The following is a 21,665-nucleotide window of genomic DNA, read 5'->3' on the forward strand; positions in this document are numbered from 1 at the left end:
AAATGAACATTTTATCTAAGAAAAACACATTTAATTGTGTGGCTTTAATTTTGTGTAGTTCTTCTTCTGATGGAACAGTTGCATATGATAAAGAGGGAATTTTAATTTTACAGAAAAATTATTTCATTTTTCCAGTGAAGGGCTCTTAATAAGCCCATAAACTCCATTCCACAGCATATACATTTTTTGAAGTATTAAGTGTGGTTACCTTGAAATATTCACACTTGGATGTGTTCATTTGCATTATTACATTTAGAAGCCTTGGGGCTTTATCACTTCCTTTTCTTGAAATGGCACAGTAATAAGGAAAAGTGGTTATGCTTACCACCACCCATCAGTCAAACACCTTCTATATTAACAAAACATAATTTTTTCCACTCAATGAATGGGTGTGTGATGTTTCATACACATGTCAATATTAGTATTACTTCGCCTGGTGAAGAAATCATTTTATTTAACAGGATGTATGACTGGAAGTAAATGAGGAGAAATTCCCGTTTACACTTTAATGAGCAGGGACAATGCAGCATGTCAAAACCATGCATTCACTATAATTTAGGAGTAAAAGTCATACAATTTTATATAAACAAACCATGCTACATTTTAAGTGTCTTGAACCTTACAAAAAATCCCTATATAGTGAGGACTGTGTGCATGTTTCCTGGACTAATGTTTAATATCCTAATTATTCTTCTAAAGGAAATTTCAACAAAGAAGAAAATAAGCAGATCACCTGATGGTTTGATACTGAAAAGATAATCTATGTATCTATGACAGCCTCTTTCATTAGCTTTTGATCCTGTCAAACAATAAATATAACCTTTAACCTTGTATATGTAATGAATAAAACTTGAACCTACACTGTCTAATCACATGAAAGGTACAATATATCCCACTGCTATGGCACATTCCATGCCCACAGACACTGGTTTTAAATCTAAAACTATATGTAAAAGGAAAAAAAACCCAAAAAGCTTTGAGAACAGAATTTCCAAACACCTAAAAGGAAAAGGACAGAAGAATTTTCAAACTAATATTTAAATATAATTGTAATGAGAGAACAAGTGAAATCTGGATCTAAAAATATCCCAATAAGGAGTGCCACATAAAACCAGAATGAAATGGAATGGAAGGACAAGTTACATGTTCAAGATGTCTTTGCATGAATGTATATATTTAAGTTTGGGCTAAATTCCAAAGGTGCATGTTTTACTCCATCACTGACATTGTAAGCAAGACAAACACCTCTAATTTCATCTCCAAAACCCACATGAATTGCATTTGATATGTATGTTCACTTAGGAGTTGTGATATCACAAAGATAAAAGCTTTTATACAGAAAGCCTAGATGCCAAAGATTAAAAAAATTGAAAAATTGTGTAGTCAATTATCAGAACTTACACTGGAGTATTGTATGAACTTTGAGCAAGAATAAACAAAATATTTTTAAAAGCTAGATTTAGCACCTACATTTAACTACAAAAACTATTTTAAACCAAGAAAACAAAGCATGGTAGGTGACCTCTCTTTTAGTTTCATCGCTTTTCTTGGCTTTTACCGTACATGCAATAGTGTTAAAATTCTAAATAATTTAAAAAGATTGTTTGAGGACTATTAATTGCTACATATCAAGGACAGAAGCTTTGTGAAACTAAGGACAAAATTTACAGGGACACAGAAGGTCAGGAACTGACAAAGGAGGTTTTATCCATCAGCAGTTTATCTGGAGGTCCTGATCTGCCATCAGATCTGCAGGAACATGTCTCCATTGCAGGGCAAGATCTGACAGAAGGAAGTTGCTCCTCAGGATAGGATACTGTGTGGGTCTGCTCCAGAGGTCTGGCTGAGGCTTGCTAGCACAACCTCCTTCAATATTGCTAGCAATAAATCACTAACTCCTGCTCCTAAGCACCAGGCTACCGCCAAGAAAAGAAAAGAAGGGGCTCATAGATACAGGACAGTATCAAAAATGAAAACAGAATTGACAAGGTAATACCTCAGAGACATTCAAATTTTTAAGATTTTTACTGATAATGCAAAAATTGAAACAGGACACAACACTTAACAGCCCAAGACAGGCATTCCATCCTAACTGGCCACTGCATTTTAAAATAAAATCATTACCCTATTTTTCCTTTTAAAACCATGGTGAAATGAAATCTATTTGATATTATTATAATGAACCCTGCAAAAAATTGACAATTACAGCCCTTTCATTCTGAGATATTTCACAACACTTTAGAGATTTCACATGCGTTTTCTCATACATCCATGGGATAAATGGAGCCCAGACATTGCCAGAAAGGAAAGGTCATTTTCCTTGACTAGTTCTGTGTAGGCTTTTCAGTGGTCAAAACTCTAGCTGCTCCAGAGGAAACCAGCAATAGCTTTTGGTAAGTTTTCAAATTGGCTAGAAAAGGTGCACATTGCATGAGTCTTGATGAAAAATAAATAGCCATGGACTTGATTTTACATTTCCTTTTGAGGAGAGCACTAACAACAGTACTGTGATACTTAATAAGCTATACATGCACTAATTCCATAATGAGTCTTTACTAACTCCTGAGGAAAACCTATCTATTCGGCTATCACACCGCTTCCTGTAGCAATTAAAGATTTTAGTAGATTGCTATAAAAGTGTGGATTGAACCAAACTAAACACCTAGCAAAGGACTCATGAGACACTGTCTAATCTTGTTGCACTTCACCACATGAAGTGCTATTAATACTTACAGAAAGTGAGTTTGAGAGATTTTGAAAAGTGTAAGCACCTTAATGAAAGGTTTATCTTTCTGAACAACTCTAAACCAGCAATACTTTCATACATGCTAGGGAACAAGCCAGTGTAAAATGATCACAGGTCTTTTTTTAAGTCATGTCTGTGGTTCTTTTATTGTTCTTGGCACAGGTTACAATGGTGTTACAGAACTGAAAAACACATTTGTGAAACATACCTATAATACTGTGAAAGGTCAGAAGTTTTACATAACCTAACGGAAGTATCAAGCAATTTATTTCCTTTTGAGGCATACTGTGAATGTACTGTAAATTCTGGGTTTATTTGCTTATTTATTTTTTTTATTTGTCTAAGAAAAAAAAAAAAGAGTGTAAACTTAGGTGTCTCTGTCTGCTATTATAAATTCAAGTCCTACTCAAATTAGTTTGGATGTCTTACAAAAGCAGCCTTCCAGGAATGGTTACAACACATCTGGAGGTACTGCAAGCACACTCTTTCCAGCAGAGATGAAACTGTCAAATATCCAGGGCAGGATGTCTCCATTGCTCCCCAGGATGTATGCTTGCAGGGAGAGGAGGAAAAAAATCCAGACTTAAACCATAAACCCCAGAAACACTCATGTCTGCCCAGCAGCAGCAGAAGGGAATGCAGGGTCTGCAGCACAGGACTTCAGAACAGGCCTTGGGGGTCATTTTCTCCTCTCCAGCCTCACTCCTAAAGGCAGTGAGTGACAGCTTCCTGTGGTTTTGAGCCTCACTCAATTTGTACAAGCAACTTCCCCTTCTTAGCTGAGGAGCTGTGGTAAGGATGCCAGAAAGCTGACACACCAGACAATAGAAACCTCACACTGGGGATGTTGCAGGACCATCCACTATCTTGCCACCTTCACTGGCAAGACAGTGCATACACTTCCTTAGCTGATAGCAACCAGGAAAGATACTTCTCACAATACAATTTTGAGATCTCTTTTTTGTCCTTATTTCAGCTGGCCAAAAGTAGAGCCCCTCCATATGTTTCTGCTATGCTTGGCCAGGACAGACTTCTCTGCAGTCTGTTAGCACAACCAGAATACCAGAGCTGGGTATTGATGACAATATTGTGCCAAAAAACAAAAAAACAAAAAAAAAAACCCCAAAAACCTAGGATTTTTTTTTTATTATTATAAAGCACTAAGTGCCCAAGTCGTGTTGGATGGAAAAAATCACAACAAATAATATTCAGGACCAGATACTCCAGGATCTAAAATAAAAAATACCCCTTACTAACTATTAAATCAAAAGAAGATGCTGATACTATATTACTATTCTCGTCACTGTAAAATAAAGTGAAATATTAGTCCGAGCATTTTATTTCCAGAGGATCTGCTTTTATAAACTAAAAGGCATAATTAGTGAGATCAAGTGGTCTGATGCACTCCTGTTCCATTAGTCAGAAGGTATGTAGGAGTTGCAGATTTGGAACCAGATAAGTCAGGGACATGGAAGCAGCATAATGTAGAGATTCAGTATAAAATAATTCTAAAATAGAGAAGTCTATTTCGGACTTTCATGAGTTTAAGATAAAGACCTTACTTAACCAGACTATAAACATAAAGCAAAATGTCTTTCTAAAAGGGCTGACTAACTGTTCTTTAACAAAAATGAACCATACCTTTGAAAGATCTCTGAAGTTGCCTGGAAGGGTCAGATCTAACTCTTCAGACTCATAGTTTGTTAAAACCCACGGAAATACAGGGTATTGGTTCAGGTCATTGTATGTCCGTCCTATTGAAAAGGAAAGTTTTAATAATTAGGAAATAGTGTCCGCTTGTTCAGCTAGAAAAAAATCTAGTGGTTACATTTGTTGCATCACATGTTCCCAGTTCCCACCACTTCGACAGAATCAGGTATGAATCTTCCATAAAAAACCAGTCATTTAGATGCACTTATCTTGAACCAGAAGTCAGCACACGAACTGAAATAATATCTTTTAAGATCAACTAAAATGCCCCATAAGCACTTTCCTTTTTTTATTTCCATCAAGATATTTTTATATCATGAATGTAGAAATTCAAAAGAACTAGACTACTACTTTCCTAGGAACTTATCATAGCTGGCAAAGATAAAATGAGAGTTCAAACAGCAAGGGGATAAATTTGAGGTTTGCAAATCTAGGTCTGTCCTAGATAGTCCATTCTAATCCATCATTCCCTATGGTACTTCTTCACAGAAGAAATGGTGAGCTTCCACAGCAACTGTGGAATCAAAATTAGGAAAGTCATGTTTGCTGTAACACCATTTTTTAATCACATTGATCAAAATGAAAAAAAAGTTCTCCTATATAAAAGACAGAGATGACTATCCCAGGCCACTTTCTTCAATCATGAAAGAAACACTGCTGTCATCCCAGCAGCTCAAATGTGCAAAAACCATCTTTAGATGGTTAGACTATCTTTGAAATAGACAGACCATTTCATAAGAACAATCTGCAACTTCAGTGAACTAAAAATTATGAATTAATCAGAAAGAAAAGTGTGTTTGGGAAAGGTTGCTATTTTTTATTCTCTAGTATTTAGTAGAATCTAACATTTCAGTGATAAGACAAATTAAATTTCATAGTACAGAACTGTCCATCCTATTGATGTAGTGAGAACCACTGAATATGCAACATGAGTCTTAAAAAACAAAATCAGGTCATAAATATACGTGTGTGTGTATTTATATAATATAATTAGCAGACTGAAATAATCCAGGTTAACAATTCCCAGTCCTGAGGGAGATTTACAGCCTTGTCTCACTAACTGTTTCCTTCCAGATTCTGGACAGATTCCTGGGGTACAAAACCCGGCACAGGAAAACACAGGCTTCCTTGTTCTGAGTAGCAGTTGCAATTCTCCACAAAAATCAGTTCTGCTTTAATGAAATGTGAAACTTTCACTGCTCTACAAACACCTCATTTTTTCAACAGAAGTTGATGAACAAAAAGCATGTTTTTATTTTGCACAAAGTTTCACTGTATACAGAAGTGCATATTCTTAAGAGTTGTGCATCCTCACTTTTGCTCTCTGAAAACATAGATGTTCACAAGAATACAAAAAAAATATTTAAGGTGCAAACATAACTTTGTCAAACAAGCAATTCCAGAACTGTCTGCTATTTACACAAATAAATATGTATAGAAACAAAAACACTTCTTCTATAATAGCAAGAATGAATGAATGAATGCAAAATGACTCTTGGACAGAAGAATGTATCAAACAACTAAATCAAGTAGTATACCAGAATTTATCCTTGTAAGGGAGGAAAAGGAAAGGTATCCTCTGCTAGAATATTTATTCTTTTAGACTTTTGGGAGGGGACTCTATATGTTTTGAAGGAAGACAGTTCTGCCTCTTTTTCTACATCCATCAAATCAGAATATTATTTTCCTCTTTGGCAAGTGTTTAATTGCATATGACTTGTAAAGTTTCTTGAGATTATCAAATTAAGGGTGCTTTAAAATATGGGCTTTATAAAACTACAGCTTCATACATTAAATGTTTTTCCATCAGAATCTTTAATTAAGTTAACAGTAGAGCATACAAAACCTTCCACAATAGAGAGACATTAGTTTATGCAAAGAGCAGACTAAAAGAACTCTGAGGCCCAGGAAGAGAATGACTAAGACTCGACTGTAGTCCATTACAAAGCCTAAGTAAGAATGAAGATGCTGCAGAATCAAAACTTGTAAGAAGAGCTCATAGTAATAAAAATCTTCAATTGTAACCATTTTATAGAAGTATTTAAAAAGTGAGAACATCCTTTTTCAAAATTTTGAAAGGAAATGTAGGGTCATACAAAATTACTTTCAATTTTGAAATTGAGATTTTTTTTCATATTGTGATTTCATTTGATTTTTATATTTATTTCATTATTTTCATATAGATTTAATTTCAATATTCAGTCAACAAGATCTTGAATGTTCCCATTCCATATGGGAAAATCAATTGTGTGAATAGAGTATAAGAAGAAGCAATCCTGAGTCTCACTGGCATATGAGTTCTCTTTTGCTGAGGGGTTACTTGTAGTATAGACAAATGAAGAAATTATCACATGACATTAATTCCATGTCAGAACACTGCAGTAACTCCTCTGTGCACTTTTTTAACTTACATGAGAAATAATTTGAAGCACCTTCTCTCTCAGCTTAGGTTAAGTTGCAAATAATGAATCCTTCAAGATTACATATTTGGTAAATATGTCTTGTGAGAAAAATCAAAATATTCTCTTCTCTCCTACTTTGATTTTTATAAAACCTATTTTATTTATGAAGATAATAACTACAAGAATAGCTCTTAATTTGTTTTTTAAAAAAGTGAGCGATTTATTTTTCTCAATTCAACAATTTTCTCCTTAGTATCAACAAATAAAACTGACTTAAAAAGATGAACCTAATTTAAATTGTGAAAGCAGACCAAACCTACGAGGTAAGACCACACATCTGTACTTATCTGAGCAGAGGACAGTGATCTAGGCCTATAATGGGATTACAAATCCCTAATTCTAAACATGCATAAATATTAGTGGTTTCACTTTATTAGAAATGCTGTCTTGATCTGTTCTGGCTTCACAATTGATTATTTTCAGAGTAAAGTCAGCAGATGAATATACTTAGCCATCTCATCAATTGTCTGGTGCTTCCAGCAAGAATTATTTTGTCCTTTCTTTAGCTAAATAAATATAGAACATAAACCTGCATGACTGTTGGTAGTCCCTATACCTTTTCAGAACCTTCAGATTTCCCCTCAAGTAGGCTTACAGAGATTAATATTAAAGGCTGAATATTAAATATGGCAAGCCCTGTGACACTAATCTACTTGAACAATAAAAATGAGGCATAGTAAATGAGATCTCAGAAATATTGGATATGTTTCTTCATTAAAAAAAAAAAAACAAAAAACCAAAACTTTTTAATTAAACCATCCAATTTAATGTTTTTATATGGCACTTTAGTTTCTAAGGTAAAATGAGCTAGAGACAGCTGACAAAGAAATTATAACTGCAATTCCTTGGTGAAAATGTTAATGACAGCAAAATATTGTTTAATTAGATGATTGCAGCATCTGGATTAACACTCTTTAAGAGCGATGTTCCTGTGCTTGTCTGCTTCTTCACACTTTACAGACATTTTGTCATCTCTAGGTCATTAGGAAAGAATTTTTAATGATTTTTCTAGAAGTAAGTAGTTCGAGTTACATCTAATTAGATGACAATAATAAGCCCAACACATGCAGTAGCTAAATATATACATAATTAACCAGTGAGGGCTTGTACATCACAGAGTAAAAAAGTGGAAAATGCTAAACAGGCAAAAAAAAAATCGGTGAGGGGGAAGAAGTTCATCTGAATTTACTACCTAATTGAGGATGTCATTTTTTTCCATAAACCTTTAAAAATAATCCCTTTCCACTAGAAGAAATTACTCACAAAAATTATGGATGCAATTATTCTTAATTTCTTTTAAAAGCAGTGGCATGTAGGATTTAAAAGAATTAAAATTGCAATAAATACAAATGCAAGCACACATTTAATATACTGCAGTTTGAAATCAAACAGCAGAAATTATTTAAATACTGAGAAATAGATTTGAAATCTAAACTTTTAGCTAAAACAGTGAGCACTGCAATGATATTAAAAAACAATTTCTTGTTCCAAATCCTCAATACTTTTGCTGTAGTGGGACTACTTTTAAGCACTCTTTTTAATAATGTTTTAAGTGAGAATAGTAAAAATTACCTGCTTCCTATATCACCCAGAGGGTTCAGCTGACTTATATGCAGGTCCCATGCAGAGAGGACAATTAGTATAATCATAGCTAAAACAAAAGGACCCCCAAGAATGAAGCAGGTAGAGGGAGGAGGGGGAGGCAGCCAGGAAGGCTTATGTCTACACAGCCAGGACAAAAACCAGGGGCATGGAGAGTATAACACTGAGACTGATTGATAAGTAGCAGAGTGCAGTGTTTACCTTAGGGAGGAAAGCCCAGAGCTGTAAACATGATGAAATATGCTCGAGCCAGAAAGAAGGGCAAGAAAGAGGTGAAGAGCTGGGAGACAGAAGAGGGAGGTGAGAAAATAGCCAACTAGAGGGCCAGAGAAACAGGTTGAAACCAGGCTTTAGAGAGTTTTGAAGATGGAGAGAGATTTTGAATTGATATTGCAATAAGACATCAGGCAACGTCAGTGCCAGCAATCACACATGAGATTGGATAGGAAATGATCTAGAAAGAGAGGCCATTGAGAGCCGAAGAAGAAAGTTATTAAGTCATGAGAACAGATCACAGTAGGAACAATTAATCTAGGCATGAAGCACGGCAATATTTCTAAGGGGTAATAAGACAATGTAAGAATTAAAGATAACATCATAGAAAGATGGATTTTTTTTCAAGAGGATGCTTCAATCATTAAGGACATGCAGAACAGCCAGGGGTCATGCTTCTCAGGACAGACATGCCAGCAAACCAGGGAGAGATTTAAGAAGAGATTAATATATTTATTTCAGTGGTTCCGTTGTACAGAGGCCAATCAGTCTGTGTAATTAACAGTATTAATAAACAGGTAGAGGACTTCTTGTGGGGAAGGACCCAGCTGCATGATGCCACAATGAGACAAATAAGCTGGTGCCAAAACCCACACTTCTGAACATCACATTTCCAAGACTACTGCTTCTTGTGTAATTTCAGAGGAGGCTCACAAGAAAACATGAGTGCTTTCTTTCTCTTTTGTAGAGGGCTAGAGACTAATTAAGCACCATTGTAAAAAAAAAGCAAGCTACAAAGAATAGGCAAAAAATGTACTAAACCACTTTTGTTAGTGGACCTCTATTTGGATGAGGACCTTACTTATCACCTATTTACCAACAGGTAATCCACAATTCTTAAATGTCAAACTTCCATGTTTCTGACTAAACTACAGTTTAGATTTGCTGAATGTAGGAGCTTAATGGCAATGTGAATTAAAAATAAAAAATAAAAAAAAAAGAGGATGGATATATTTCCCAATAGCTGAAAACAGTAATACTGTTAGAGAATAAGATGCTGCTTAAATAAACAGTTATATTCTAAAACTAGGTCATTGCTGCTACACTAACAATTGCTGGCAAAGAAGTTGCAACTTATAAGGAAATATTTCTTATGGAATCTCATTACAAAAGAGTATAATTAGGACTGTAATTGGAAATTGGATTTCCAAGAAGAAAGAAAATAACATACATCTTTACTTAGGAAAGGAGGTCACAAGTATACTCAGTACTCTATTTGTGTGTACAAAATAAAAAATCCTGTATTTTCTTCTGACTGCTGAGGGTCCTGTCTTCAGTGCATATAAGATTTTGTGTCTGTTTAATACAGGTGTACTTGGGCAGTTATCAAAACTAACTAAACAAGTTAGTAGAGGTTCTTTGCTTCCACTACTTATTTTCTGGTATACTTATTAATTTTGTTAGTGCACCATCAGAAAACACCTATTTGTTGTAAGGGAAATATTTCTGAAGGACACCTTTCAAAAAGACTTAGAGAAATGCAGGCACAGCTGTAAAATCAGTGGTGTCACTCAGGCTGCCTCACAGCTCTCAATGCTGCAGTTTCCCAGATCTCATGCCCTGGTGGTACAAGGCCATGCAGCAGTGGAGCTAGGATCAGTTTGGGGATGGGAGAGATTCTAGACTTTCTAACATATTTCTTTTTCAAAGCTTTCTCCCCCATGACTGGACTTCGAGCTCATGTGCACTCTGTTGTGGGTGGGTTTCTGGCTTGCCAGGAACTTTATGAGGTGGTTCTTTGCAAATACCCCCAAGTACTTCAGGAGTTTTTGGAACTGAGCTTTCTAGATGAAGTGCAGACTTCATTGAAACTACAAAACCTGGTTGATCTTCCAAAAAATAACTTGAGGGGATTTTTTGCTTTGTCAAAAAGTTGGAAAACTTTGGGTTTTGTTCCAAACTGGAATAAAGAGTTTATTGTCATGTGTAGAATTGCCTGTTGGGTTTCAGTCAGCTTTCATTCTCTGATGTTATTTTCAGAAAAGGTTTTGTGTGTGTCATTGGCAAGTTCAGCTACCAAGGATAAATTTTATTCAAGTTTTTAAAAAAATCACATACTGATGAAAGATTTTATGAGATGGTAGAAAACGCAGTGGAATGAGCAAGGCATCCTATGCAATTAACCAATGAGATTAAACGAACAAATGATATTTACCTGTAAGATTATTTACCAATAAATCTGCTAGAAATTAAATGTCCTGAGTCAGAGAGAGACACTCCTAGGGAGAGTGACTAAACAGTTTTTTCAAATAGGACAGAAATTCATGAACACACCAAAAAAAACCCCAAACAAATAGTCAGTAATCCTTCTGACACTGGCCATAGCAGGTGGAACCTGGAATGCTAATATCAAGCCATCTTATTACCAGGCAGATGAGTGACACTAAATGACCTTAAGAGAATCCTGTCTCATGCTATCACCCCAAGTGTTTGGCTATAAAGCCTGCCCAGCAGTACTAGTATCAAACAACAGGTCAAAAAATATTTTTTTGAGACGTCTGAGATACTCTGAAGGAATTTGTTCAGGCTGAAGCTTTTTAACTGATAGATATGTTTGTGTAAGTGTAACTGCAATTTCTAAATTACTTCAGACATAATGCTCTCTTCCAGGTTTGGATGCTTTGGTGAGGTACCTAAAACAAAGTGACTTTGGAGTTTTAAACCGATTAAAAATAAAAAAAAATAATTTATTCAAAAAACGGCTTATCTCTTGTGTACTCTCATTTAAAGACCTTAAATTCACTGCTTACAGAAGGAATGAATACATAAGAAAGGAATTTACCAGTGAAGGACAGTTCTGTCTATAATGTATTGGACAAGGACTGAGGGGACCCAGGCTAACTTCCCACTTCTCCAGTAAATCCTTCAAGTTAGGTGAGGCAGCCAGGGAGCCAGCAAGGGCTCGCCTGCATTTCCTCACCACTAGAAGGGCAGCGGATGTGTGAGAGGCACGAAGCAGCTGGAGACAGGCCAGTGTCCAGAAGCGGATAGCAGCATTCTGGCATTGCACCAGAGGCAATAAACGCTCAGCAGGGCTCCTTCCTCCAGCAGAGATCTGCGGGACCGCAGCTAAAATGCTTGGGAACCAAGCTGGTGAGCCTGCACTGGACTTCACCATATGGACTTTCCAGCCCAGATCTCCAGGAGTTTCAGGGATTCTGCTTTTTGCTCCACTGCACAAGGTAAACATGCCCTCAGATTTCCAACTGTTCAGTGCTAACACTTCTGTATCACACTGGGATAAGTTGATGACACATTTATTAACATCCGTAAGACTAGATGCACGGAAGATGACGACCATCTAAGCACAGAGGCCAAAGCCTGAGGGTTCAAAGCCAGTGAGTTTGACAGCTCCTGAATTCTGCCACTGCCCTACTGGGAAGAACGCAGTGACTGTCCCCAGACTGGTCAGCATAACGAGCGCTACCTTTGGGTTTCACACTTACATGTGTCTTATGTCTGGCCTGAGGATAACCTCGAGCATAAAAGTCAGGACCAAGTAAAGATGGGAGTTGTAACACTGGAGTACAAAGTGATGCCTGGTGGAATTTAATTTGGCTTTCAAATTAAAGCTCACTGAAGTGAAATGTCTGTATGAGGCTCTCCACAGGCAGGTTCATAAGCAGCATGTGTGCTACAGGCAGGAATCATAACAGTAGACAACCTCCTGGAAATCTCCGTATATCGTGTAGAAAACTGCTGCTTTTTACATTTAAAATTAACGTTAGAGTTAACACGTAGAAAAGGGAAAGGTGAAAGGAATAATATCTTTGCAAATGTTTAATTAATGACAATTGCCAGAAAAGCTCTTCTTTTGCCAATAACAAATGGATGTCTATGGCAGTTATTTCTCATTTTAAATACCTAATCTGATATTATATTTCATCTCAAAGAACTAAATGAGAAAAGATGCTGTAATCTAATCATACTGCAATCCAGGTGACATCTGTACTAGGCAGAATACTGTTGTTATTCTGCTGTCTAGTTGCTGTTGCTGAGAATGATGAAGTAGCGAAATTACATTTTCCCATTATTATTTCCAGACACTCTCTGGCAATGGTTTGTTGACTCTAATAAAGCTTCAGACAAAGCTGTCAGCAGAGGAAATGGCAGAAGGGGAGCAAGGAACAGCCTTCACAGCAATACATGAATCTAAAGTCTCTGTGATAGGTTGTGCATTTTGTGATAAAATTTAATGTGTGTGTGTTTCGGAATATATCACAAAGCTGCAGCTGAATTCTAGAGGGATAAATGTATTCTATCAAATCACATTGCTTAAGACTTTGACAAACATAAACATATTACAAGGTATTAAAGAGCCAGAAACCTTACCTGCTATAGTATTGAGGAACATCAAGTATTCAAAGTTGGATATCTCCCGTCTCTGCCAGCGCTGAGTCATGTTGGAGGATTTATAAAGTTGTCGGGGTGTGGCCAGAGAGATTCTCCTAGGAAATATAATTAAAGAACGATTTTTTTAAGAGTCTCATTAAATGTTAAGATGTAGGGCAACATTTTAAGTGTGATTAATTTCAGATTCTCTCAGAAGCTTTTTTATTTCATTTAATGAAGTCAAGAGGACACTATTACCCTTATTTGAGAAATGGCTAAAGTTAGGAACTATATTTTATTTTATCACTACTACAGCACTGCAATAAATATAAATATTATTATTGCGATAAATATAAATATTATTATAAATAATAATATATTTTGTGGTTTGTTTTATTCTGAACCTGGTTAAAAGACTGTGATTAAAAGAAACTGCAGAGCTCCTGGTGCCAGGCTTGTCGAGAAGGAATAAAAGAGGAATACCATTTCCCTGTTTCAAATGGATATATTGAGATAAGTTCAACAGAGTGAGAGAGTGATACATTAAAGTGACATACACTTTCATCACACAGGTTGACTGTATTTATTACACAATTTGTGCACCTCCTCTATGGTCAACTACCCATGATTCTTTCCTATATCCCAGTAAGCTTGAAGATTTCTATTTATAGCCAGGTTTCTGAAAGAAACAAATTTTACTCAGTTATCTGTTCACATGTTCATCTGCCTGTCTCTTCATAATGACTTCTAAATTGCATTTCATTCAAATTTGGAAGAGGAGCGGAAGCTCCTATGATACTCAATTTCCACACATTTTTTGAAACTTACATGTCTGGATAAGGGAGAAAGAATCAAACTACATGCCAAGGAAGAGAAAAGCAGAAACCCTCAACTCTTCTATATTCAATTTGACATCACAATAACCAAATACCACGCACCAAGTCTTAAATTAACCATTGTATATACTGTCCCTGTTTGGTAAAATATAGGGGACTAGAGTCAGTCTAGACTGATGCATTAAAGAAAAAAATCTGCAACAGAAAGAAGCAGCCTCATTGTTAAAAACTCATTTCTAGAGAAAATAGTTCTTGACTAAAAAAAAAAAAAAGACAAGGAAATTTTTAAAAGGAAAATAAATTCATCTCCTTAAATACCTTTTTAAAAAGAAATTTAGATCTTATCAATGTGTAAAAATAGAGAAATATCTGTATCTGTTAAAAACAACAGCAACAAAAAAAAATACTCCTAATGTGTAGTCTGAGTTCAGTGAATTTAAAGAATGTATGTAGTAGTATTTATATAGTTTATCAAGACTAAATAGGGACACCCAATGCCTCAGCTTTCAGTTGCACCTTGGGTACACTGTGTGTTACTTCTAGACTTTGGAAGCTGAATATCTTCTTAAAACTTAGTCATATACAAGGTGTCAAACTGCGCAGTGTTTGCAAATATGTGAACAATCTACTCCTAGAGATGCATGTACATACTCCTAGAGATGCACTGAACTCTTTTTCCAGAGAAAGGATGAGTGAACATTGGTATGTGACTGGAGTGTACAGTTATTACAATTATTTGTCTAAATTGCCAGTGTGTAAGTTATGAACATCTGCCATATTTCAGCTTACAAACTGGGCATACAAAAATGACCATGCAAGTGTATTTATCCAAATAACAGTACATTAGGTCTTGCCAGTTTGGCTAGCCTTATTTTACTGTAGACTATAGGATACCAAAGATAAATACACTTTACAGTACACAGGAGAAAATGCAAAATATTTTGAAGTTGTTTCTATAATCTTTATGAAACAATTTATCTAAAGAAATATCCAAATGTAATCATACTTAATATTGCATTTTATAGAATAACAACAGTTCTTACATAGAACTCTCAAAGACATATGGTTTCCAGTAAATTTTGACTAATGCTACACACAAATTAATAAACACAGAAAATAAAACTACTAAAGAGATCATTAAATTTACAAAGCATTTCTGTCACAGACTTTCTGTTCCTCCCATGAGAAAACAACATTTATGTATCAGTACAGCTTAGTAGCTGCTTTTAGTCTTTATTCACAATCTCCTAGGGTGACTCAAAAATCTATAAACTGTCAAGTGCTGGACTTTGCATTTGGATACCTGATTTGAGTGAACTCTACAGAAAATCAAAATATACTAAAAACGTCCTTATTTACTCCATATCTACGGTGTTTGAAAGATTCATATTTTTTTCAGCAGAGAGTGGAAGAAATTATGCACAATAAATTGGTTCCACACCTTCTTGTTTCAGCTAATACAGGAAGACCCACTGTTTTCTGTTTTGCTAAAACCACCCAACTTTGATCAAACCATTTCTTTCTTCAATATGCCATCACCAATATGAAGATGCACAAATGAATGTGCTTCCTTTGCTGCTAGAGAACAATGAAGTATCTGCTCAAAATGGGAACTGCAGAAGACTCTGGTTACAACAAAATGCTCCAAGTTTTCAATTTTTATACATTTAAATGTTTTTAGAACACAATTCATGCAATTTTGGTAAAGGAAGGGGCATTATATATCCCATATGTGGAATGTGACACACCCTCTTTCACAGTCACTTTTCATTTAGTTAGCTACAATGCAATCTCATACAAAGAATATTTAAGTATCTTGCACCTACATGATGTTATGTGTTGTGTTGCTCCTGTTTAGAGCAAAAAAAACATATGTATTTGGGAAAGTAATTTCCCAAGGAAAGGCAAGAAACTCATCAACATTCACTTTTAATCAAAATTCTAGAAAGGGTTTTATGCTTTGATGGCATCAAATCTTAGTTTTTCTACCTCTCTCCCTTCACAAAACTCAACCTCTGCAACCAGTTGTGTTGAGATCTGGAAATCCATCACCAAGCTGCTGACATGGCAGAGCTGACCTGATGTTGAATTAGGTTACTGTAACAACCAAAACACATTTTTTTTCAGAAAAAAAGAAGTCATTTTAATTTCTTAGTTTTATTCACTGAAGCCATTGTTTTCTCTATTTCATTAATAGCCCACAAAATCTCACTAGAAGGTGTCAGTTAGTGGTGAAGATACTGTCTTTTACCAATTCTTTGATCTCTATACGCTACAAAACCATCAGGCGGCTCACAGTTGTTTTCTGAGCTATGATGTTGCCCTCAATAAAAAGACATCAGTAAATTACACCTGAGGTGTTAGAACCATAAAAAGCAGTCTGATAATACCATGCCAAAAAAGTGATTATTACTCTACCTATGTAGACTCATATGGAGCTGCAGAAGTTAAAAGACACAGCATTATCTGCCCAGTTGTATCATTTGGCAAGGTCATAAGGAAACTACAATCAATGCAACATGTTTCAGGAAGAGTGAAAATGCATTTATCAAAGACAGACTAATTTGATTACCAAATCAGACTGAACTCTTCAACATGTGACTGATTTTAAGGATGCAATTACTCCTTTGTAATAATAAGCACAGGCTTGAACTCTTTGTTTAATCAAAGCATTAAACAGGCGGTTTGGAAAGGAAGCAAAGAGGCAAACTGAAGACTTGCTTGGAACAGCAGGTCTGCAAAGTCTTAGGAAGCCATAATGGTTCACCTGCTTCTAATCCTTTGAGTCATCAGATCATAAATATTTCTATTTACTTCTATTTCCTTGCACCTTTGTTAATTGCAGGATTTCACCATGAAATCAGAAATACACTTAAAAGCCATGTACTGCATGCATTTAGGTACAGCAAAATTTACTTCTTTGGAATGTTTCCAGCATGAATGCAGGCCTTTATGATACTGTAATTAACTCTAGGTGATGTTTATCAAAGTAGTATCAGAGAGGAAATATTATTTGCATAAATTAAACCAAAGAACTTAACCAAAACAACCAGAAAGATCTGTTAAGATATTTTAAGGTACAAGTTAATCTAGAAAATTATGATGATAAAGAAAAGCATAATGTTTCACTCAGTATAGCAGCTCCTTTTGTTTACTCAGCATAATTTCTCCTTATTTTAGTTATACAAATAAGCATAATTTTAAAAATTAGCATTCCAGAGCCAACATATTCATAGGAAGGAAAACTATACTGACATCAACAAAAGATAGACTACAGAGCAGTCATAGAGACAGATTTCCCCTGAGTTACTCCACTGCAATCCTACTGAAGACAATAAGGGTATGTAGACAGGGGAAAAAATAAAAAAAACATGATTACAGAGCCTTTATTTGCATAAATCATGCCATGATTACACAAAAAAAAGAAAGAAAAATCACTTCACTACCATATGCCAGATATAGTCTGAAGGCTAGCAAGCCCATTTTCGATTCAAACTGAACTTTAATCAAAAAGGTATGGAAATAACTGCATATTATATTGAAGCTGAAACTTTTCTAAATAATTATATATCAACAAACTTTTTCAGACAATTATTCACTGAATAATGCACAAAGGATATGAATTTCAAAAGTAAAAAATGTCACCGTAAATATGAAATTCTGATTGAGAAATTTGCATTTTGTTTGTGCTAAAACATGTGGCCATTTCTATTTCAGAAAAGAATACTATTACTTTCCATTTAGAGACAGCATTTCATTTAACTTTAGTATATGGAAGAATGCAAATATTAACAAGATGCACCTTCCAAATAAATGCCCCAACTTTGCCTTGATCTCAATGAAAACTTGAGAAATTTGGCAGTTTGCCTAAAAACTTCAGCACATTCAGGAGATCAAGCCGAAGGTATCATGAGACTCTTGGGCTCATGACAGGGAATGATGTTCATCTGGGAATGAAAAAGTTCTCCAATTCTACAAATGCTTTGACACTTCAGAGTATTTTCACATTTTGTGCTGGGATAAAATAAGGACAATTTGAAGTTTTAGTTTGTAGGAAATGACTTAAAGAAAGATACATCCCAGATACTACACTGATGATTAAGACACTGGCAATTTGGCCAAATCAAGCCACATGGGGGCCTGAGCCCAAAGCACCATCTTTTTTTAATATCATGCTGTTTCCTCACTCCCTTATATTTCTTTATTTCTGTCTCCTTTTCACCAGAAGTTAATCCTGAACCGCAAAAACCAACAAAAAATATCCCCCCCTCCAAGACAATGAAGTACATGTGAAGATCAGCTCACCTATTCCTATAATATCCTATCTAATAGGAATACTTTTACAATACAGGATCTGACAATTTCCAGCCTTATTATTGGCCATAGGCTGATTTGATGTTGGTGTTGATGAGGAAATAAAAAAGTGCAGCTGCCCATAGTATGTGAAAATCTCTAAAAATCAACCTAGTTGTTCTTTCAAAAATATATACACTCCTTAATTTTGGAAAGGAAAGAAGAAGAATGTATTATACTAACAAATGGAAAAAATTTGAAAATTGCAAAATAGCCACTACACTGATAAGAAACAAAGTAAAATACCACACATTCATATAGATAAAATAATTTACATTCATCAAACACAGATCTAGTCGAGTTCAGTTTCACATCCTGCATAATAATCACAGCAAGGATGAACCTTTGATTATACATTTATAAAACCTGACTGGAAACCAGATTTTGAAGAGATAAGGTATGAGTATTTGCACCAGAAGACATCTATTTCCTTTAACTGAAAAGAAAAAAAAAAATCTAACTGTCTAATTTACAATACTTTTACTTCTATTCCATATTCTAACAGACCATACAGTAAGTAAAGGGTAATGTTTCTCATACTAACCTTAAAAAATAGAAAACCTAGTTTCTTTACATGAATAATATTTTAGCACTGACATTTAAAAATATATCAACTGTATAATATAATAAACACAAAATATAAAAACTATGTTAATTAAATTACCTGGCTTGTGGCAAACCATAGCTGGTTCCTACTCCAACACGTGGTAAGCTGTACACAACTTTTTTCACTGTTGCTTGGTCGGGAAAATTAAACATTACAGAAGCTAAATGAAGAAAGGAAAATATGTACCAGTAAAACATTTGCAGAAATCTGTTTCTTCACCTGCATATATTTTTAAAATGCTCAGGTTTTTATGTGGGGAGAGAAGTCAGTTCCACTTTTATCCTCCTGGGGATCCAAGGTACAACAGAAATTCCTGACATTCTTCACACCCATGTATAATAAGCTGGTTAACATTTTAGCATTAAATCTTCCATTTTGCAGAAGACCTGACTGTTGTTTACTTCAGAGGAACAACGCCTTACTATTAACCCACAAACTCTCTTATCAGGCTGAGAAGCTTCTCAGTAGCTGTCATGGCATTTGCTCTTCTAACTAGCCCCTGAAAACACCCAGGAAGAAGGAATTGTTTAATTTCCTCTCCAGCTGAAATCAAAACTTACATCAGAGCTCCTGAGGGTAAAAGACCACTTATACACCTCACCAGCCAGTGAACTGTGATTCAGAGTAGCACATACAGAAAACTAAGTGGATTCATTTATTGCCCTGGTACTTGTTAACTGTAATTCATTTTATAATTAGAAAATAAGATATCCTTTTATATGTGTCCTGGGGTGACCTTAGGATCATGTGTTTCACTAAAATATTTACAGACAATTGAGAAGAAGGGTGAGACAATAGAAAAAGCAAATTCCTGTGCAACATTTGAAGAATTTTCCCAATTTCAATGATCTGGTTCAGTAAATAAATCTCACTGCTGCATAGAAAGCAGTGAGATTGATTTATGTGATTAATTTTAATAAAATTTGCGCTGGATACATACAAGAGTAGGCATAATAGAACAGACATTTGATAAGCACTTTATCAAAGGAAGAACAGAGTTTTAATTTTAAGATGAAAAAATAAAATACAAAATAACCACTAGCACAATTTTATGCAACAAATACAAACTATGACCTACTTCTGTTTGCCATAAACACTTCCAAAGCTGTGTTCTGGAGAAGATAACGTCTTGAAAAAACGGCTCGAATCTCGCTGAACATCCATTTTCCATGAAGGCCTTCCGTGTAGGCAAGAACCTATAAAGAAAGTCAAGGTGACAGATATTAGCAGGACTTTTTCAATAAAATATTGTATAAGAACAGAGGAAATTTTACCTATCAATTAAGTTATTCATGTCCCTTTAACATTTAAAAACAGCAACTTAAAATGTACTTGAATGTTTTTAAGAAATGTAAGAAAAGGAGTACCTGGTGTTAGAAGAATATTAGTAATTACTGTAACCTGATACTCCTAAGATCTATTTCTCATGTGTCACATCAAATTAACTTCCTCAAGAACACCAAAACCCCAAGTTCTACGAACAAGCACAGGGAAACAGACACACTTGCAATTATGCTTAGTTTTATCTTCATCCAACAGTGTGCATGACACAGCTGTCAGTTATCTATCTGATATCTATCGACGCCAGATTTACTTCTGAGGCTGCCTTGTGCGAAGTACAGCCAAAATAATATAAATTTCTATTCACATCCACTTCAGGGTCATAAATTGCAAGTCCTCACATTCCATTAATAAGTAGAAAAATTAGCAAAGCCAGTATGTCACCATAATAATTTTTCTGAAGTTAGATACATCAAATGCCCCAAACCATGGACAAAATTTAACAATTTTAATTTTGCATTTTAAATTAATGTGAAAATATTTTAAAATAAAATAGTTAAAAATTAGCACTGCTTTTCCAGTTACTTTGCTTACACTGATTTAAATTTTCTCAATTGAGTGTATTAATATAAGACTAGATATTAATATCAAATTATCTTTGCCACTTTTCTTTCGGTGTTCCAGATGTTCAAAAAATAGACAAAAAAGACACAATTTAATTAGACGACATTTTTATTAACTTGTCTCATCTGTATCATGCACCGTAGAACAATTGTTTCCCAATCCTTTTCAGCCCTTCAGGGCTCCTTTCAGCCCTGCACCTCTGCTCAGGTGAGCTCTGCCACGGCATTCCTAAGAAGAGTCAGTTGCTTGGGATGGGGATCCTCACCACACCCATCTACATTTCCCAGGCTCTGTAGACTGTGCCTTTACCTAAGCCACAGCCTCTGAGAGAACTGCAGCCTCCATGGAAGGAATACAATGGACACCTTCCCTAAAGGGAATGCAAGAAGAACATTTCAGACTGAAGAGACTGAGTTTCTCTGTTCTCCATAAGGTACACAGAAACTGTCGTACACCAGCTCGCAGTGCTTTACTCACAATTCTGAGGTCTTTACTTTCCATAATCATGACCTCCCCCAGCTTCTGAACAGGAAAATGTTAGGGAGACCATATGCTGCTGCTGTCAGTTATCCTTCATGCTTGAGGAAATGAAATTGTATTTCTTCAATCCTTTCACTGATGCGGCTTCAAGTTAGCAACACGTATCCATATATGAAAAAGCTAATTTAAGTCTGCACTTGGTGTACAACCTTTTTCTCATAACCATGATGAGTCTATTTCAGAGAGGATGGTAATAACAGCAACAACACAAAAGTGCTTCAGCACACGGAAAAGCATTCAAATGTTAGTTCAATCCTTGATAAAACCAGTCAGAGGAACACAGTGTTCCCCCTGTACTG

At 35.4% G+C, this 21,665-nt stretch overlaps 1 protein-coding gene across 19 annotated transcripts in view; it reads right to left on the reverse strand.

The window, feature by feature from the left end:
• Nucleotides 1-21,665, reverse strand: part of NBEA (neurobeachin) — a 460,255-nt gene that overhangs the window by 81,916 nt on the left and 356,674 nt on the right. For all 19 annotated transcript variants that reach the window (XM_086881592.1, XM_086881590.1, XM_086881589.1 and 16 more), the window contains 4 exons: nt 20,000-20,117; nt 18,979-19,081; nt 13,126-13,241; nt 4,388-4,500 (listed from right to left, as the gene is read on the reverse strand). In XM_086881592.1, the coding sequence (XP_086737718.1) occupies nt 4,388-4,500; nt 13,126-13,241; nt 18,979-19,081; nt 20,000-20,117 (450 nt within the window). The remainder of the gene's footprint in view (nt 1-4,387; nt 4,501-13,125; nt 13,242-18,978; nt 19,082-19,999; nt 20,118-21,665) is intronic.

This window comes from Cyanistes caeruleus, chromosome 3, assembly GCF_971803275.1.
Source record: "Cyanistes caeruleus chromosome 3, bCyaCae1.hap1.1, whole genome shotgun sequence".
Classification (NCBI taxonomy): domain Eukaryota; kingdom Metazoa; phylum Chordata; class Aves; order Passeriformes; family Paridae; genus Cyanistes; species Cyanistes caeruleus.